Genomic DNA, 18,099 nt, shown 5'->3' with positions numbered 1-18,099 from the left:
TGATAACCAGCTTTTATTTTTTACATACAAAACCTGAATAAACAGAAGAAAAATTGCTGTTTTCTTGGACTGCCTTCTTCACTTTGCCTTTACTTCCAGTTCCATGTTCCTGGGAAACGCAGTGGGAGTCACAAAATCAGTGATACCCAGGAATCTAAATCCATAATTTGGATCGGGACCATCTTTTTAAACTCAAACCCATTTCCCAGAGCACTCCTTACTGAGTCATCGCTTTCAGTATTCCTCGGAGAACTTTGTAACTCATCAGTTGTTGGCTTTCCTTTGGAGGAAAGCACGGCCCACGCTCCGTCACGTATGCATAGGGAAACCTGAGCACCCACAGCCCGTCCGATGGAAGCGTGATTTCCTGCTTCTCAGGGTAGAACACAGGGCAAGGTGGTGGCCCGGGTTGAACCTGAGAAGAAGAAGCAAATGAGTAGATCGTCAATCACCATCAGAATCATAGAATGGCCCGGGTTGAAAAGGACCCCAACGATCATCCAGTTCCAACCCCTGCTGTGTGCAGGTCACCAACCAGCAGACCAGGCTGCCCACAGCCACATCCAGCCTGGCCTTGAATGCCTGCAGGGATGGGGCATCCACAGCCTTCTTGGGCAGCCTGTTCCTCTGCGTGAAAAATGAAGACTTAAGAGTCAAATGAATCCAAGGAAGTCTACTGATCTTGCCTACAGTCAGGATCTCATCCACTTCAGCAGGCTGCAGGAAACCACTGTGCCTCACTTCTGTGAGCCATCCATAGGCTTCCACCGTAGGCAAGATGCTGGATTTAAGGCTGCAGCTCTCAATAAACCACAAGCCCACCTCCCTCCAGGCAGCACTAATCACCACATTAATGGGACTTCAATGCTGTGGCACAGAGACAACTGAGCTGTTACTGAAAGCCAAGTGAAGGATGTCAGCAGCACTTACTCTAGGTCATCTATAAGCTATATTAGAAAACTGAGAAAGCCTTATTCACACGAGGAACTGACGCATGGAACTTACAATGCATAGCATAGCAAGTTTTCCAAACATTTTTACACTTTTAGGAGTTATAAGGTGTCATATGGATGCAAGCTGGGAATAAGCAACAAAATGGTGGCAGCAGAAACAGAGCCTTCAGTTCTTGCCTGAGTTTCAAAGCTGACAGATTGCTTACTGCATCTCCTTGCTTCCACTTCATTCCACCTTCCTCTAAAAGGATAAACTTGAAATGCTCCCTGTGGAGTCTGATGGCTTTCACAAAAACATCAGAAATGAGTGAGACAGGAGGACAAGAACAAAATTAAGTATCCACTGAGCTAAACTGCATGCTTTTATATTACTGCTGGAATTCTGGTGTTGAGTCAAGGCTCAATTAGCACCCTTCTTTAACTTCTAACAGAAATAGGTTCCTATGTGAGTAGTTAAATGTATCCCATCATAGAAGCGAGTTCCATTGTCAGCATTAAGGAACTTTCCCAACTCAGGGAAAAATCCCCAGCACCCTTTGGCTCCCACTTTGCGCCCTCTGGCCCTGCAGTTAATGCTTCAGCACTCAACCTTTGCTCTGCAGGTAACAGATTCCATTTCTTACCTGAGGTGTCAGTGTTATTTGCAGCGGAGCGTCGGGAACCACCACAAAAAGTCTCATGAACTGAGCGTAATGGGGCTTGAGTCCCCGTCCCTGAGTCGAGGACAGGATGTAGAGCGGCATGTCAGAATTGAGGGCTTTGATGGCGGACTCCTTCGGCCCCCCTCCCATCACTTTCATGACCTTATCAGGCCCTGAACACATGAACCTCCTTCCACGTGCATCTTCATATTCAAACCCTACAAAAGCTCGAGCTATGTCATCTCTCCGTCTTCCTCTTCCCATCACCACTGCACTCCTTTTGGCAGGAATAGCCTTGTTAGGAGCGGGCCAGGAATTGGTATCTAAGTCTCCTTCGTCCTCAGCTCTTGTCCTGATGACAATATCCCAAGGCATTAAGTAGTTTGTTCCTGGGATGAAGCCTTGCTGGTCCAGGCCTGTGTGGAAGTTATAAGCCTTAGCAGGCCCCAGCTTAACCAGTGACCAACTGGAGAACTTTGGCAGAAGGCCTTTGGGGCAATTTGAATGGAGCATCCCAGGGAGGTACTCGACAGTGGATGCCTGGCGATCCACCAGGCTCGGCCTTTTCTCGCTTTTGGACTCCCCACTCTGCCCCTGGCCTTCTGCATTGTCCCCTCCTCCCTGGGCATCTGGTGGGTAAGTGCCCAAGCTGCCCGTTGACTGACCCAGGCTGAGGGCTAAGCTCAGACCTGTGCTTTCGCCCTGAGTCTGAGGTTCTTTCTCTTTAAGTTTCTCAATTTCGCCCTCTGGAGGGGCAGGCGATGCCTCATCCCTCGCAGGTGCTGGATCAGGTGTGCTTGGCTGAAATATGGGAAAATTGATGTGCTCCAGTTTCCCGCAGCATTTTTCTTCCAGCAGCTACGAAAAACAAAACGTGGTTAACTTTCCAACTTGTCACTGGCACAGGAGAGTTCAGCCAGACCGTTCAGAAGGTACAATTCAGGCTCAAGAGATCTGTGCTATGTGAGAATCAAAACAGCAAATGGAGGACAGTCTGAGCAGGATGGATTTAGCAATTAGCATGCAGTGGAGAAGACTTTAATTGCCCCCTCAGCCCATCGTGCTTCCAGGCACGTTTTCCCTAAGCAACATTCACATGTTGATAAGGTTAAGAGGACATTGATTTGTGGTCCTTTCCGAAAACAGACTGTGTTGATGATGCAAAAACACCGCGTGAAGCAAAAATAGAGACTCAATAATTACCTGGTAGAAGTCGTAATTAGCTGCTTTGATGTCAAAGGGGTCATCACGAGGAGCTTGTTTTCTTCCACAGTTACAGGCACCAGTGGAACGAGCCCGGCTGTTGTGGTACAGGATTGGGGGATTTCTGTCTGCTTCTGGCTTTTCCCCTAGAAGCAAAAAACCAATCAGATAAAACGCTCCCTATTTCTAGAGACTCTGATTCTCTTCCTTGCTACTTACCTAACAAAACCAGTAACTCCTTTTCTCTTTCCCCTCTTGTATACAAAGTTCCAGTGTAGATTACACCTCTAAACTGTATTGTCTTTGCTTTTAGAAGCTTCTTACAAGACATAAGTAGTTCTTCTGCCTGCAACACTTATATCTCAGTTTCCATCCCTTGATTGCACTCAATCAAGCTGGGTAAAAGGAGGCAGAGGGCAAAGAACTTTTCCCAAAGAACTTCTTTATCCCCTGTATCTCTTGTTAGAAGAGCTCCAGTGTAACACCTCCAATTAGCAATGCACAATCAAAGTTATCACTGAGCAGGCTTGCTCCTAAACTTTACTTCATGTGAGTGGAGCCGTGGTGTCTGTTTTACATAGAATTCAGAGGACGCAAAGGCATAAGGATGTGAGAATAGTTGAGAGTGAGAATGCCTATGTGACACTGACAGCATGAAACAAGGCCTTACCACCTATAGTTCCTTCTATACCCTGGTCCTGTGCATTGCAATCGCACTGTACGTGCTCCCCCTATCTGCAACACACTGCTCAGAACACAGGGCCCAAACTGGTCACTGAAGCTGAAGGCGTTTTAAAGGAGGTACAAAATTAAGCAGAGAGAACCAATCACAAATGAGTTTCTTTACCTGCTTTGGGGAGCAAATGAAACTTGTGCACGCAGTGCTGGTCAGTTAAACTTCGTTCCTCACAAAGCTGGTGCCCGTTGCTCCAGAACTTGTAGCAGTCCTCATTCAGCTGCATGGCATACTTATGGAAGGCCGGGCCGCGGGCGTGTTGGCTGTACACTCGCAAGGCCTGGGCCAGCTGGTTCTTATGGACTGTCATGGTGTAATTGTGGGGCAGGTTGGACTGATAGGCACTGTGGGCCATGGGAAGGGCTTTCTGGCAACGGTTTTCGGAGAACTTGGTGTCTATATCTAAATAGCCTTCCAGAACTTTGATGCTGCCCATGATTTTTGAGCTCAGTTCACCAGTGAGTGAAGTCGGGTCGTCGTCTTTGCCTTCGATGGTCACTTCGTACAGCTTTAGAGCTGCAGCAACCCACTTCTGGTAGGTCGGGAGCTCAAAGTGAGAGGGCTGCGGGTTCCTCCCTACGCTGTCATCGAAGCCCTTCTTGCTGAGCACCAGCTCCACGTGCTGCCACAAGAACTCCTTCAGGGTACAGTCCACCAGCTGCCCTGAGGAACTGGAGCTGCTGCTGCTGCTTTCTGCATAGAAGGAGAGCTGCTGCCTGCCGTGACGCATCATCTGGTACCTCCGGGGTCCCGACAGGGTGGGAGCCAGCAGGGAGTCCGTCTCCCTCATGGTGCAGTTGCTCCTGAGCTGATCGAGAAGCATGGCCACGGGATCCTCCCCGTCCTGCGCCCCTCCAGCCACGATGTACACGAAGGCCTGGTTAGCAGGCACGGTGAACAGGCAGTTGATGCTCTGGTTGGTCAGCACCCTGCTCTTGCGGAAGATACGGTAGATCTGGTCCTCCAGGGCGTGCTGCAGCCTCCTCTTGGGGGAGTGCTTCTTGGGGGGGGGCTTTTCCAGGTGGCCGCAGGGGTCCTGGCCCCTGCCCGGGGGGGGATCCACCTTCAGGGCCCCGTTGAGCTGGAAGAGGAAGAGCAGGCGCGGCGGGCAGGGCCTGCAGTTCAGCTTCCACTCCTTGCCCACGGGGCAGTCCTTGATGGCAGCCTTCAGGGAGGGCAGCACCTTCTGCCGCAGCCCATCCAGCGCCCTGAAGACACGGTCGTAGGTGATGTCGAAGGAGCAGGTGGGGTGCACCAACAGCAGGATGTGGCACACGGAAAAGAGGTAGAGGAGGCTGAGGCAGTGCAGTTTCTCCTGGTGCTTCCAGAACTCGTGCGCTTCGGCGTGGGGCAGCGGCACCCCGGGCCCGTTCTCCCGGCTCTCGGCCGCCGCCAGGTCCCCGCACGCCCGCAGCAGCTGCGGCGTATCGCAGATGGAGGTGAGCACCAGGTACAGCACGCGGCTCTCCTGGCTGTAGTACGCCTGCAGATGGTTGTAGTCCCTGCCGGCCGTCTCGCCCTCCCTCCCCGCGCCGCCTCCCGCCTCTTCGGCCTCCTCCCTCTCGAAGAGGGGAAACACCTGCCGGTCGCACACGGTGCTCACCAGGGCCGCTTTCTCCGAGCACAGCTGCAGCGCGGTCTTGCCGAAGATGCCCACCACGCACACCTCCTCCTCTCCTGGAGCCGTCGCCGCGCCCGGCCCCGCCGCCGCCGCCGCCGCCGCCGCCGCTCCGCTCGCCTCGCTGCCGGCCAGCAGCAGCTCCCGCAGGCTCACCGGCCCCGCCATCGCTCCTCCCGGCCCCGCCATCGGCCCCGCGATTTGCCCCGCCATCGCTCCGCCCGGCCCCGCGCCTGCGCCAACGCCGCGCCTGCGCCGCCCCGCCCCGGGCACTGCGAGCGTTGAACGCGCGGCGATTGAAGCGCGCGTATTGAGGAACGAGCCGCGGTGACGGCGGGGGCATTGAGCTCAGCTTAACGCGCGGTCGGTCGGTTTGAAACGAGTTGAGTTTATTCCACGACAAGCAGTGCAGGAGCGGAGTGTCAGGCAGCGCTTCATCATAGGGTGGTCCCAGAACTGCCTGCAGAGCATCACCGGTCCCAGGACGGCCCCGCTGCTCTTCCTCCTCCCACGAAGCTCTGGGGTGATGCTCCAGTGGCAGAAGCCATGCAGGATGCATGGCCAAGCTCTGGGAAAGGGGCCCGAGTGCGACTGAAACCCAGTCCTTGTAAAGCAGGGCTCTGTCCCAAGGCCACACCGTGTCCACGCTGGGCAGTGAGCTCCATTGCTGTGCCCTGGGAGCCTTCAGCTGCCCGCCTCCAAGCAGTGCGGCCTTTAATAGCAGAGGTGACCTCATCTGGCCCCAAAGCGATACATAGTGCAGTTGTCTCATGTGCTTTTAACCATGTAATTGTTTGTGGAAGACTGTAAACGTTCACTTCAGGAGCACCAGAGGGCATAACTGCTGCTTTGCTTGGAATTTGTGCAATTGCTGTCAAGATCAGTCTTGTTATAAAAAATACTGAATTTCCATAAACAAACACACGTATATTACAAGCAGAATCAGCACCAGGAACACAACAGTCCCTGTTTCAGCAGCAGCCAGGTATTAAAATACTGAGAAAACCTCATTTTGTCTTACAAAATACAAAACCAGATTGAGACGCAGTGGAAAGATGTTGCCTTTAAAAAGGGCAGACTTTGGATATAGTGCTTTCAGAATGCCCCCTTCTTAAATGCACTCACACACATTCATTGTGCCTCAGTGACATTAAAACGTGATCCAAGGAGCTCCCTGACCATTAATGAAAACACACTGCTGTGTAAACCTTACTTGTGCTCATCAAAGCTGCTGGCAGCGCTCAGCCGGGCCGGTGAGGGGCTCTTCGGATGTGCCATCTGTTAACACAAGAGCTGGGTCAGACCTTGGGATGTGAGCTTGGTATTAATTGCTACTGAGACAAAATGTAATTCTTAACTGATGTTTCATAAAAGAGAACAGATGCGGCCAATCCTTAAGGTAGAAGTTATGATGAATCCTCAGGTTCTGTTCTCCTGGTACCCAGATAGATCTCTGATCTTAGAGATAGTGCTGACAATACTGGAATGGTGATAAAGAAAGCCATTTTTGTCCTTAGCCAGGTCAGATCACCTGCTGGAAGAGGGGCAACACCACTCGCCTTCTGCAGTTTCCTCACCAACAAAATGGGAGTGATAGAACAAACACCTTTATCTGTGGGCAATGAGCACGCTGGAGTGATACTTATGGACTGGGCACTGATACCACTGCACTGCAGGAAAAAAATCCATATGAAACTGCATGGATTTTAAAGCCAGCTCCTCGTTCCAAAAAGACAGACATCGTGACTTGCCTGGAATTTGCGCCGCAGTGCCTGTGTCATAATGGGTGTCAGCCCAGTCCCACATTCAGTGTTTTCTTTATTTAGTGGAGTGCCACCAGGACTTCTGAAAAGGTTGGAAATGAGGGCAATTGGGATTAGTTCTCTGATTTTATTTAGAATAACAAAGCAAGAGAACAGAGTGCAGCTTACCTTTGTATATTGACTTTCTTAAGATGTTTCCGAAGATCTAACTGGTTTTTAGGTGGGGTTCTACTGCAAGAAAACAAAACAGGTTTAAATGAAACTGCTTCCACTGTGTAAAGTGTTCATCGTTGTTCTGAACAGAAAGATGTATTTTGAAGGGCAGAATGTAATACTGAAGAAAGAATGAAAGCATCTTACGTTAAGGAGCTTGTAATGTGAGCTGATGGCTTGGATTTGGATCTCAGATTAACACTCTGTAAATCAGAGACTGTAATTAATGCCCTGCGTGTCCTCTCTGGGGATCCTGCCTGAAGACAGAAAATAATGTTACCACAGATAAACTTTAGAAGGCCTTACTAATCACAGATCCATTTCAGATTCACATCCTGAAAGATTTCAGTGACTTATGGCTTTCATGCATTTTTGAATGATGATTTCAATATGTCTTGGATAAACTTCTATTTGTTTAAAAACAAACAAGTGCAAACAAGACCTCCAGAAACTGCAAAATATATTGATACTGTAAAGCCCTTCATCTAAAATCAGAAGAGCTGTGCTGCACGTGAGCTGACATTGGCATTAGTCATTTAATTTGTTCATTTCCAGTGCGAACACACAGAATTAGGATTCCTTAGAGCTGATCACTGAGATTTTGAAATAGTTAATTTCTTGAAAAATTCTCTGAGGGGCCAAAACAAGCACTGCAAAAAAACTGCAAAACAAGCACAGTTGGCCCCAGTGCACCATTATCCACAAGTCCTCTGGTTCACCTTGTTTGTTTTCAGGCTGCTGTCTGTCTTCCTTAGCTTTACATTCAGGAGATCTTTGAGAGTGATGTGCATCGGTGCATCTTTTTTTACCGATGGCTCCTAAGAACAAAACATGGTTGGAAGGGAGATGAGGATCAGCAAGGGGCTGCTCGTTCACAAAGATTTGTTCCCAATGAACCCACAAAAGAACTCAGCCCATGAGTAGAAGAATCACCTCAATCCTTACCAGCAGTGCTTTAGAGGCGTTGCCACGTTTGAGGAGGAGAGGTGCTGCAGGCAGTTTTGGTGGTGGCAGTGGTGGAGGAGGAAGAGGAGGAGGAGGAAGAAGAGGAGGAGGAGGAGGCGGCACAGCTGTAGGCTGCAGCTGCACTGCAGGAGGCCCAGGAACTGATGATGGAGGGTTTGGCTGCACTTCTGCAGGAGCACCCAGAACTGTTTTACTGCACCTCTGACAGTGAGAGCTTTCTGCAGACAAAGTCGTAATTCCACTCTTCTGAAAACAACAGAAATAAAAGAATGTTAAATCCACTGCTAAAAGCATATGCAATTTTTTGAGAAAGGAGATTCTGGCTTCAGTTGATCCAGAAAGAGGTAGAAGGTCTCACTGGACAACCAGCTCCATTTTGCCATTAAGTAACTGCAGCTTAGCAACGCTGTATGCAGAGAGATGAAACACTCTGCAGTGAAATCTTGATTTCCTCCTCACTGACACAAAAAACCACCACCCTGCCCCACTGGGATTGAGACTGACCTGCAGTATTTCTTGTAGTCTAGAAAATTCAGTTTCCAGCTTTTCCAGCTGCTCTTTGAATGCATTTAGCTCCCTTAAGCAGACTCGTGATGGAAATATCACCTCTTTAACCACCGTGAAACTCTAGAAATAAAGAGAAACCGCATGGATATTTTCACTAAGTTGCATTTCCAGAGAGCTCTGATCACTGTTGGCAGTTCCAGCGCAAAGTTCTCACCAAGGCCAGCAGAACACACAGCATTAAGATACACAGTTTCATCAAACAGCAGGAACTCAAGGAGTGATTTTCTCAAACAGACCTTCTCACTCCATTTATGAATTCTAAGGCTTGATTCACATCAAATGTGAGCAGTCATCTCTGTTACTAAAGAAAGGCAGTGCCTTCAGACATTGCAAATCCTCTTGATACTGCAATACAAAAGCTCCATTTCACACATTTAATGTATATCTTTCAGGTATTTGAAGATGTTACAGAATCACAGAATGGTCCGGGTTGAAGGGACCTCAAGGATCACAAAGCTCCAAACCCCTGCTACAGGCAGGACCACCAGCCTCCACATTTCATACCAGCCCAGGCTGCCCAGGGCCCCATCCAACCTGGCCTTGAACACCTCCAGGGATGGACGGGGCATCCGCAGCCTCTCTGGGCAGCTGTTCCAGCACCTCACCACTCTCTCCGTGAAGAACTTCCCCCTGACATCCTCTCAATCTTCCCTCCCTCAACTTCAAACCATTTCCCCTTGTCCTGCTGTTATTCGCCCTTTCCAAGAGTCGACTCCCCTCCTGCTTAAGGCTCCCTTCCTTCAGCATCCAACACAGCCGTACTTCAGGTGCCGCAATGGACACGGCTGCACTTACGGCTCAGCCCCGCGGCCGGGCGGGCAGCACAACGAAGCAGACAACGTACCTGCGCGACGGCGCTGCGGCACCAGCACAACAGCAGCGACGCGACCGCAGCCAAAGGCTGAACCACGTGTGTCACAGCGGGCAAAGGCAGCGGGCAGAGCGAGGGCCGGGCCGCAGCTGCGACCGGAGGAAGGTGAGCCGAGGCGGGGCGGACGGCAGCGCCGCGATCGCAAGGAGGCGCCGGGCGCTGTGACTGCGGGGCGGCTTTGGTTTTGCCTCTCGGCCGTCGGCGGCGCCGTTTGTGCTTCACCATCGCTGCTGTAAAGGAGGGGGTAGCCGTTAACGCGGCCCCAGCCGGAGCCGCTCCCAGCGGACACACGGCGCAGCCGCGTCTCACGGCGCCGTGACGGCACACAGCGGGACATCCCGCTCCTGCAGACCGCCGGGTGCGGCCCCAGGCCCGGCGGTCCGTTACCGCGGGGTCTGTCAGCACAACCCCCCCCAGCCCCCCTCAGTCCGCTCACCTCCTGCCCGGCGCCGCCGATTCAAACCGCTCCTCGCGCCGCGCGCAGCCAATGGCAGCGCCGTTCTCCGCCGCCTCCACCCGCGGCCCCCGCCAGCCGCGCGTTGATTGGCCGCCGGGCCTGAGCTCGACGGGAGAGGAGAAAGGGCCAATCGTGGGCCGGGCGCTGCTCCGCTCCGCCATTGGATCAAGGCGCGCCCTCGCCGCGCTGCGATAGGCTGCAGCTCACGGAGCTCCGCTTTCTCGCCAATAGCAGCCCAGTACCCTCTTCTCCATCCAATCGCAGCTGGATTCCACTCTGTCCCAATGGTGGCTCGCGGACTTCCCTCCCCCAACCACTCACCGCCCGCAGCCTTTCCACCAACCAATAGCCTCTCCTCTACCTCAGAGAGGGTTTACATTCCTTCCCGCCCAATAGCGAGCGCCCTCTGTCAGCCGCGAGCCAATGGGAAGGGAACTCCGAGTGACAGCTGCCCAATCGGAGCCTCCGGCTCTCCCACCCCGCGGGGCGGGGGGTGGGCATCTCCCCGCCGCCGCCTGAGGAATGTCAACTATTCAACATGGAGACGGCGGTTACCAGGCTCGAGACCATGGTGAGCGCGGGAGGCGCCGGGGCCGGGGCCGGGGGGCGGCGGCCGCGGCTCGGAGAGTTCCGGGGCTGAGGCCCAGGGGAGCGAAGGGGCCGCGGGCGCGGCCGGGGGCGCGAGGGTGGAGAGCGGCCGTCCGCCAAGCGGAGCCGGGCCCCGAGCGGAGCCCGCGGGAGGGGCAGGCCGGGGGCGCGGCCCTCAGGGGGCGGCCGCCGCCCGCCGCCGGCTCGGGCGGGTTCGGCCGGTCCGTTCTGTTCGCCGCCCCCCCACACCCCGGGGGGGCGGGGTTCCCCACGCCGCTCCGTTCCGCCCTGAGCGCCGCGGCCGGGCCTCGCCACTCCCCTCTACCTGGGGGGAATCGCGCTCCGCTCCGATCCGCTCCGCACCACCGCCCGTTGGAGGCCCCGCGGAGGGATTGGGCCGCGCCGCTCCATTTCCCCGCCGCCCCATGAGGAGGGGTTGGGGGGGCGTGGAGCGCGGCGCGTTCGGACGAATCCATTTTCAGTCAGCGGTGGGGGGGCGCAGCTCACACCTGGGCCGGCGGGTGGAGGCCGGACGGCCGCTCCCATCGGCGCGCACAGCCGTAGGGGGGAGCGGGGCGGCGGTTTCCCGCCCAGCGCTGAGACGGCGCCGCGCCCCGGCCTCCCCTCGGCTCCGCTTCTCGCCCGGCCTCGCGGTCCCGGCCCTCACCGCGCTCCGCTGCTCTCGGGCGGCCCGGCGGCGCAGCGCCGTTATGTAACGCTGCCCGTCCTCCGGCGGCGGGAAGAAAGTTAAAGAGCGAAGGAAGGCGGTGCTGTGTCCTCTCACACCCTCAGGGCTGCCGAGCTTTTCAGCCGCAGTTCTCTGTGGCGCCTTTCGCGTCCCAACCTTTTTTTTTTTTTTTTTTTTTTTTTTTTGGCTGTTTCATGTCGTTTTGTGACATGCATAGCTCGTTTGGTTTTTTGTTTTTTTTTTCTCCTCTATCTGAAGCCCTTTGGGAATATTTTATGCGTGTAGATGCTTAATGAGATCATTTCATTCCTTACACGAGTTAAGTGCTCTCACTGGAATTGCTTGTCAAGCACGGCACTCCTTTGTGTCTTTTCTCTGTGTGGAAACTTCCAGGAATTCTTGGAATCCCAAACATTTAAAGTTATTATAAATTATCGTAAAATTATTACAAAATTAGGTACCTACAAAGCAGAAAGGGGCTCCACATGAATGGCAGAAGGACATCTCAGTGCAGAGACAAACACAGAGAAGCAGCCCAGCTGATTCCTGCCTGCTGTTCCCCCATTCTGATAGCACTGGTTTCAATTCCTAATTAAAGAAAAGGAAAAACGAGTATAATATTCTCTTAATTCTTATCAGAACGCAGTAACATCGCTGAAGGGACACAGAGTGGATGATAGGGGTTTTGAGATTATAGCCGGGTCTTTATCCAAAATCATTTGGGGAATCCATTTGGAAACTGATTTCCTGTATGTAAACTTCTTATAGAAACGTAATAACTCTTTGTCAATACATTTATATATGTACAGTGACATCTGTGTTCACTGATGCCTCTTACTTTCCCTTCCGCTTGTTGCTTCTTCCTTCCATGAGGTTGGCTCTCCCCACAGAAGTGTGGTGAAATAACACTTCTTATTTCCCCAGGGGTTCTGACGCGCGTTTTGTGCAGAGCTTTGCCTCAGCCTCTTGGAACCAGGGGTAAACTAACTTGTAGGAGCTTACAAAGCAGTGTGAATGGTCACCTCCAGTTAATGGAGCCCAGCACTCAAGCACAGTAACACAAAGAGTTGAATGAACCACAACATCTACAGTGTGAGATTTATTATGCAAGAAACTGTAAAGCTGACTCACTTGCAGTGCTTTTCAGTGTGTACTTCAGCAGTCTGCACTGAAAGGTACTTAAATTCTGCACACGTCCATTTAGTACAATTAGCAGAAGTAGAGAAGTGGGCAGGTGCTGCACTCAGAGCCTTTCAGTTGGTTTCTGCTACCATTGGTAGAGGGGTGAGCCTGCCTGTTCCTCTGAGCGGTGTCTGTCCAGCGCCCTTTTTATGTTGTACTACTAGTGATCATACACAAAGCAGTGCAATGTTAAAAGGGCATTGGCCAGCAGTGCTGTCTGCAGTGCTCCCTGCTGTGGAGCTGCATCCATAAGTGCTGTTGTGTCTGAGACTGGAGGTGATTGGAAAAACAACTCTTAAATTGGATTTGGTGAATTCCCTTACCCAATGTCCACGACCCACAGCAAGCACCACCTGGTTCAACTTTCTTCTTTCCAACACATATTTTGGGTGTATTGGCTTGTTGAGAATTGTTGCTGCTAACGAATGCTCTGACTTTATTGCACTACTGTACTTCACAGCTAGCAGTGCAATAGTATTGTCAAAGCATCTGAAAGCAGAGCGTGCAGCGATGGCGTGTGGTGCCTCCACTTGTATTGCTTTCCTCTCAGCCTGTGAGTAAGTTACACATTTATGTCTCAGAAACTGCATTTCCCATGTGACTGCTGTGCAGAACTCGTCATACAGGTGGGCACAGCCCATAACCTTCACTTGGGGGTTTGGAGGTGTATGGTCACATAAATACTACAAGAAATAAACGGTTATAAACTAAAGGCAGGTGGATGATAATACATCCTTGGGCCTATAAAAATGTTCTGAAATTGCTGATAGCAACCTTTGTCTCTTCTGTAGTTAGCACAGTTTCAGGAGAAAGCAGGAATGCTGATCCTGCGCTCATGTTTTCATTGAGCACAAAGGGTGAAGCCAGGGCTGCAGGATGGATACACAGCACATTCCTGTCCCCATTTCTGTCCTGAGGGACAGCAGCAGCACAGCATTCATGGCTTATCATTCACTTGGCGTTCCCACGTGATCGATACTGAAATATTTCAAGAACAGATCTTCATGGACAATGTTGAAATCCATCCATATTCATTGTCTGCATTCCCAGTAGTTAATAAGGAGCTTTCACAAATGCAGCCTTATTTTGATCCTTACAAATGTTGTATTGATTACTTCAGAGTTAAGCTTGATACAATTAGTGACAACAACACTGAGCTAAGTAAATTACAAGAGTTTTGACTTACTTTTATCACAGTCTGTTCTGTCACTGTAAAACCCCCCAATGATTTCACTGAACACCTTCCCCTGAAGTCTCCAGAGGTGTTACAGGTGCTGATTACAGTTGCAGTGCTGATGCTGTCAGCAGGCTGCATGCAGGCAGTGGCATCATTCTCTGGTGGTTTATTTATCCCAAGGAAAGCAATGTGTTGTCATCAGCTGTATTATCTGTTTGTCAGTCTGTTTTAGTGGGGGATAATGGAATGTGTGACAGTCACTACAATCATCTGAGAGAATTAACTCCTCATGTAATTAACAGCCAAATCTGTTACACTCGACTCCTCTGATTTTTTTCCTAGTTTCTGCTGTGTAAATAATGGAGTGTTACAGTTTTGCTAGCAGAGTTCTTAATGTTTGAAAAGCAAAGCAGCTGACTGAGAAAAAGCTTTACAAACTGCTGGGAAATATGTTTGTGTCTGGGGAGAACAAATGGAACATCTGCAAGCTGTGAAGACCAGTTTCAAAAAGCTGCATGGTTGTGGTGCCCTGAGAGAGCTCCCCCTGCAGCGGGATTCAGCTTTGTCCTGAGAGGTTTGCATGGAGGGGCAGGGGGGGCTGGAAAGACATCAGCCTTTACAATGCAGGCAGTTGTCTTCTGCCTTCCTGAAATACAGTGTATGCAAGTGGCTGAGGTTGGTCTTTGGGTTTTGGTTGTAATACATTGTGGCTAACCCTGAATGTTTCAGTTCCAGAAGGCAGAATCTGATCTGGATTATATTCAACACAGACTGGAATTTGAGATAATGAAAAGTCTTCCTGATAATCCAGCAGCAGAGGTAGTGTTTTCAAATTAAATGAATAGATTTTATGGCGTTCTACGTGAAATTGGTAATAAATAGTTATTTTTCCTTAAGCTGAAATTATGTGAATGTTCATCTAGTTGTAAGATGTTTATTGCATGTACACCAAGGTATATGAGCTGCAGCAATGAGCAGAAAGTGTGCATCTCTAATACAGTGAAATTCCCCTGGGTTTTATGTTGAGAGGAGAGCAGTAAGGTTAGCAGTAATGGTAGCACCTGATGTTAGAGATGGTTCCTGAAGTGCAGCCGCTTTGTGAGAGCTGAGAGGAGCCTGCTGGTCAGCAGTGCTGAGTACAGTGCTGGGGAGGGAAACAGCAAATGGCAGCATGTGAAAATCTCATAGAAAGCCCTTGTTGCCATGTGCATTGTGACATGTAGTCTTGGGTATATAACCCTTCTATTCCAAAATCTCTACCTTCTTCCAAATCAGAAAAGCCATATCATATTTGTCGTCGCAATAAAGGCCTCCTCTTGTATTCATTATGGAACCACGGAGTTGTACAGGTTTATTGACAGCATCTGCCATTTGTGCCTGTGAAAAAAAGAGATACTCTCAGCTGCACCTTTTATTGTAAAGAGTTGGTCTTAATCTCATGCTTTTAATTCTCACGTGCCCAGGTATTTTCTCTTATTGGACAGTTTAAATGGACCTTTCCTTTCTACATAGGAAAATCCAGTTGCTCTCTTGGAAGAACTCTCTGTGGTGAAATCTCGTTACAAAACGTTATGTGTGCAGCTGGAAAAAGTTTCCTTAGAGCAGAGAGAATCCATGAATGGCATCCGTGCTGCTCTAGAGAACACCATGAGGATCGTTCAGGCTCTGCAGCAACGCACTGATCTCCAGGTAGTGCTTCCATGTCACTAACTTGGGTCTCAGTGCTCTACATGACCAGGCATTTGTGTAACCTCTGTGTAACATGGGTAGTTTAATTGGAAACTATTGCATGCATGGATGCTTCGGAGATAAGACAGTGTACCAGTAGAAATGTAGATAAGATTGAAGCCAGCCTGATTCATTGCTCAGTGGTTAAGCCAGTAGTATTTACTTTTGGAGTTAAAAGTTATCCTGTCAGTGGCTCAGATGACAAATGTCTTTTTTTTCCAGCGCTTGCCTCTGTCAGAAGAAGAACAGGCTGCAGCACAGCAGTTAGGCTGCCAAACTGCTAAAGAAATGGAATCACTGGTTGAAAAGGTAATTAGGCACAGAGCACTGGTACTGCAGAAGCTGAGTCCCGAGCAGCTGACATCAGAAGGGCTGCTTTGGCACCTTCACACCTTGAGTAGAGTTTTTCAGAAATGGTGCTGAAGTTCCTAACAAACTTTTTCTCTTCTGTTGTTGACTGGTTAAGTTGGTTATTTCTCCCCATTAAGTTGCCTAGAGAGGAAAAACTGTTAAGATAGAAGATTTTTCTCCTTGTTTGTTTGCTTGGTTTCTCTCTTTTTTAAAAATTTATTTATTTATTTATTTTTCATTGGGAAATGTTCTTTTAATACATTATTTAATAAGACTTTGGATGGCAGCGAAGAATGTGATGGATTCAGTTCAGTGCAGTTTGGGACTAGCAATAATTTAAGTGTATTTTAACTGCAGTAGAACACAGATCTAAACTAACACTTGTTAAAAAGTTGGATATTCTCCCATATTTATTTATAGCACAACATTTTAATATAATTATCTGCAAATATTTGGTCTTGGTCTCATAATAACAGCAAAATAGTGAAGATTTTGGGGGGATTTTTTGGCTGCATTTCTAGCTGAGGTTTGATGCAGCTCCCTTTGCTTGTTGGAACTGTCAGCCTCTGCAGGTTGTTTGGGAATAGGAAAGCCATTGTTTTCCTTTTCTGCACGTGCAGTGATTTTTGCAAGATCTGCACTGGAATGCAAAGGAGAAAGCTGAAGAGCTCTGTCTGACTTGCATTTGAGTCCTTCTGTTTCCATTTTAAGCACGTTTTATTCAAAACCAGGATTTGTTCAATGCCTAAGGTTCTGCTGTTGGCTTCAGTGGCTGCAAGATCCTCAGTTATCCAAATAAGACATAATAGCTCACACAGAAATGAAATTGTAAAAAAATCTAATTTCTCAGCCAAACTCACAAGAAATCCTGACATTTTTTTGTTTATTTTTAGCCATTCTGTTCAGAATCTGTAGACCCTGACTCAGCTGAAGGTGAGTGGTGGAAGATTCTTCCTGCTGGTTGTTGTGTGTGTGTGTGTGCACGTCTGTGATTTGTTGGGTTTTTGTCTTATGTTTGTGGTCTGGAAGCAGATGGTATACTACTTTACCACAGAAATAACCCTTGTTTAATCCATTTATCCTTTACAGAAAGGAATTTTTGTTGTTGTTGTTTTCCAAATGGTGTCTGACAGACCACGTCTATTAATGCACATCAGATCTCAAATCCACATCAGATCTTAAATCCATTATATTTCACGGTGTCTGTAGCAATAATGATAGTCTGGGGGGAGTATCTTCCTCCTCTCCTTCCTCCTTTAGACTCATTTGGGAGCTTTGTTAATAAGTAGTGCAGGTATCCTTCTTTTTTGCCCTGATTTCTGAAGCACCAACTATCTTCTATTTGCAATTTTTTAGAGTCACAGTTCAAACCACTGACTGAAGAAACACTTCTGACTGTGCCAAGGAGTATCAGAAGCACCGTTAAATTAGCAGACTTGAACAATTTGTACAAGGATTTATTTAACCACTTTGTTGTAAATAAGAACAGGTAAGACTTAAAGCTACTCATTAATAAGAATTGTATATGCTGCACAGAAATTCAGCATTTTCAAATGAAACAGAAACAGCTCATTTACCACCTGCTGCTCTATAGTGACTGGCATTTCATCGTGCTCCTCTGCACCCTTCTGGGTGGGTGTGCAGCACAGAGTGTCAGACAAAACCCTGAGTTCATTTGCATACAAATGACTTTTATGCTCGTTTTCACTGGATGTGTTCTTTCTGGTGACGAGATAACAGTCAGGAAGTTTTAGATGCAGGAATTCTGTATCATGAAGTTGTGCCAGGAAGTGACTGTTCCAGTTTAATGCAGCCTGGTAAAGCTGAGGACAGTTTGAATAAACGTTGAGAATGGCAGAGCATGTGCACAAATATTTCCTTAAACAAGAAGTGCTTTTTTGCCATTTTCTGTCAGACCTGCTGCTCCATGCCCCGTTGTGCTCAGCACTTTTCTTGCCTTACAGAGCGGCACTGAGCATTTCACAGATGAACAAAATGAACATGAGAGCCACTGACACAAGGATACGGATCTTGAAAGAGCTTGCTATTGTGGAACTTGACAAACAAGGCAATGTTAAGTTAGTCGTGTAAATGAAGGCCTGGTCCGCCCTCACTGGGCACACAGCACCTTGGCCGTGTCACTGACAGCTGTTTGATGGCTGGGAGTTACAGAGCGCTGCTGAAGGCTGTTAATATTTCTGTACACAAATGCTATTTCTGGTACTTGAAGAGCTGCAGAATGAAACCCGTTGAGGTTGGCATTTCCCCGTGGATGTTTACACGACTGCAGCCCGTGCGGTTTTTTGAACAGCGCTGTTAACCAGGTGTCATTTCCATGTGATTGCTTGCATTCCTGAGCCGGGTTTTTGATACAAATAACCTGGGCCACTTCATTCT

The 18,099-nt window shown here is 49.4% G+C and overlaps 3 protein-coding genes across 3 annotated transcripts; 1 reads left to right on the top strand and 2 right to left on the bottom strand.

Annotated features, from left to right (window-relative positions):
* Positions 1-217: 217 nt before the first annotated feature.
* On the bottom strand, positions 218-5,364 carry SMG8 (SMG8 nonsense mediated mRNA decay factor; the record flags this gene model as incomplete). Its single annotated transcript, XM_079545318.1, has 4 exons — positions 218-415; positions 1,577-2,452; positions 2,798-2,943; positions 3,645-5,364. 4 exons carry the CDS (start codon positions 5,362-5,364, stop codon positions 218-220), a joined length of 2,940 nt encoding a protein of 979 aa, XP_079401444.1.
* Positions 5,365-6,360: 996 nt separating this feature from the next.
* PRR11 (proline rich 11) lies at positions 6,361-10,149 on the bottom strand (the record flags this gene model as incomplete). The annotated part of the gene is made up of 10 exons (XM_079545317.1): positions 6,361-6,429; positions 6,903-6,996; positions 7,083-7,142; positions 7,275-7,384; positions 7,847-7,945; positions 8,073-8,339; positions 8,598-8,720; positions 9,505-9,620; positions 9,754-9,926; positions 9,968-10,149. The coding sequence occupies 10 exons, from the start codon at positions 10,147-10,149 to the stop codon at positions 6,361-6,363; spliced, it is 1,293 nt and encodes a 430-aa protein (XP_079401443.1).
* Positions 10,150-10,502: 353 nt separating this feature from the next.
* SKA2 (spindle and kinetochore associated complex subunit 2) lies at positions 10,503-17,793 on the top strand (the record flags this gene model as incomplete). The annotated part of the gene is made up of 7 exons (XM_079545347.1): positions 10,503-10,559; positions 14,353-14,442; positions 15,136-15,312; positions 15,574-15,660; positions 16,596-16,635; positions 17,059-17,191; positions 17,667-17,793. The coding sequence occupies exons 1-7, from the start codon at positions 10,527-10,529 to the stop codon at positions 17,791-17,793; spliced, it is 687 nt and encodes a 228-aa protein (XP_079401473.1). The 5' UTR covers positions 10,503-10,526.
* Between the last annotated feature and the right edge of the window lie 306 nt (positions 17,794-18,099).

Source organism: Tetrao urogallus (genome assembly GCF_951394365.1).
Source record: "Tetrao urogallus genome assembly, chromosome: 20".
Taxonomy (NCBI): Eukaryota; Metazoa; Chordata; class Aves; order Galliformes; family Phasianidae; genus Tetrao; species Tetrao urogallus.
The sequence above is the reverse complement of the archived record's forward strand: the minus strand, read 5'-3'. Positions and strand labels throughout refer to the sequence as shown.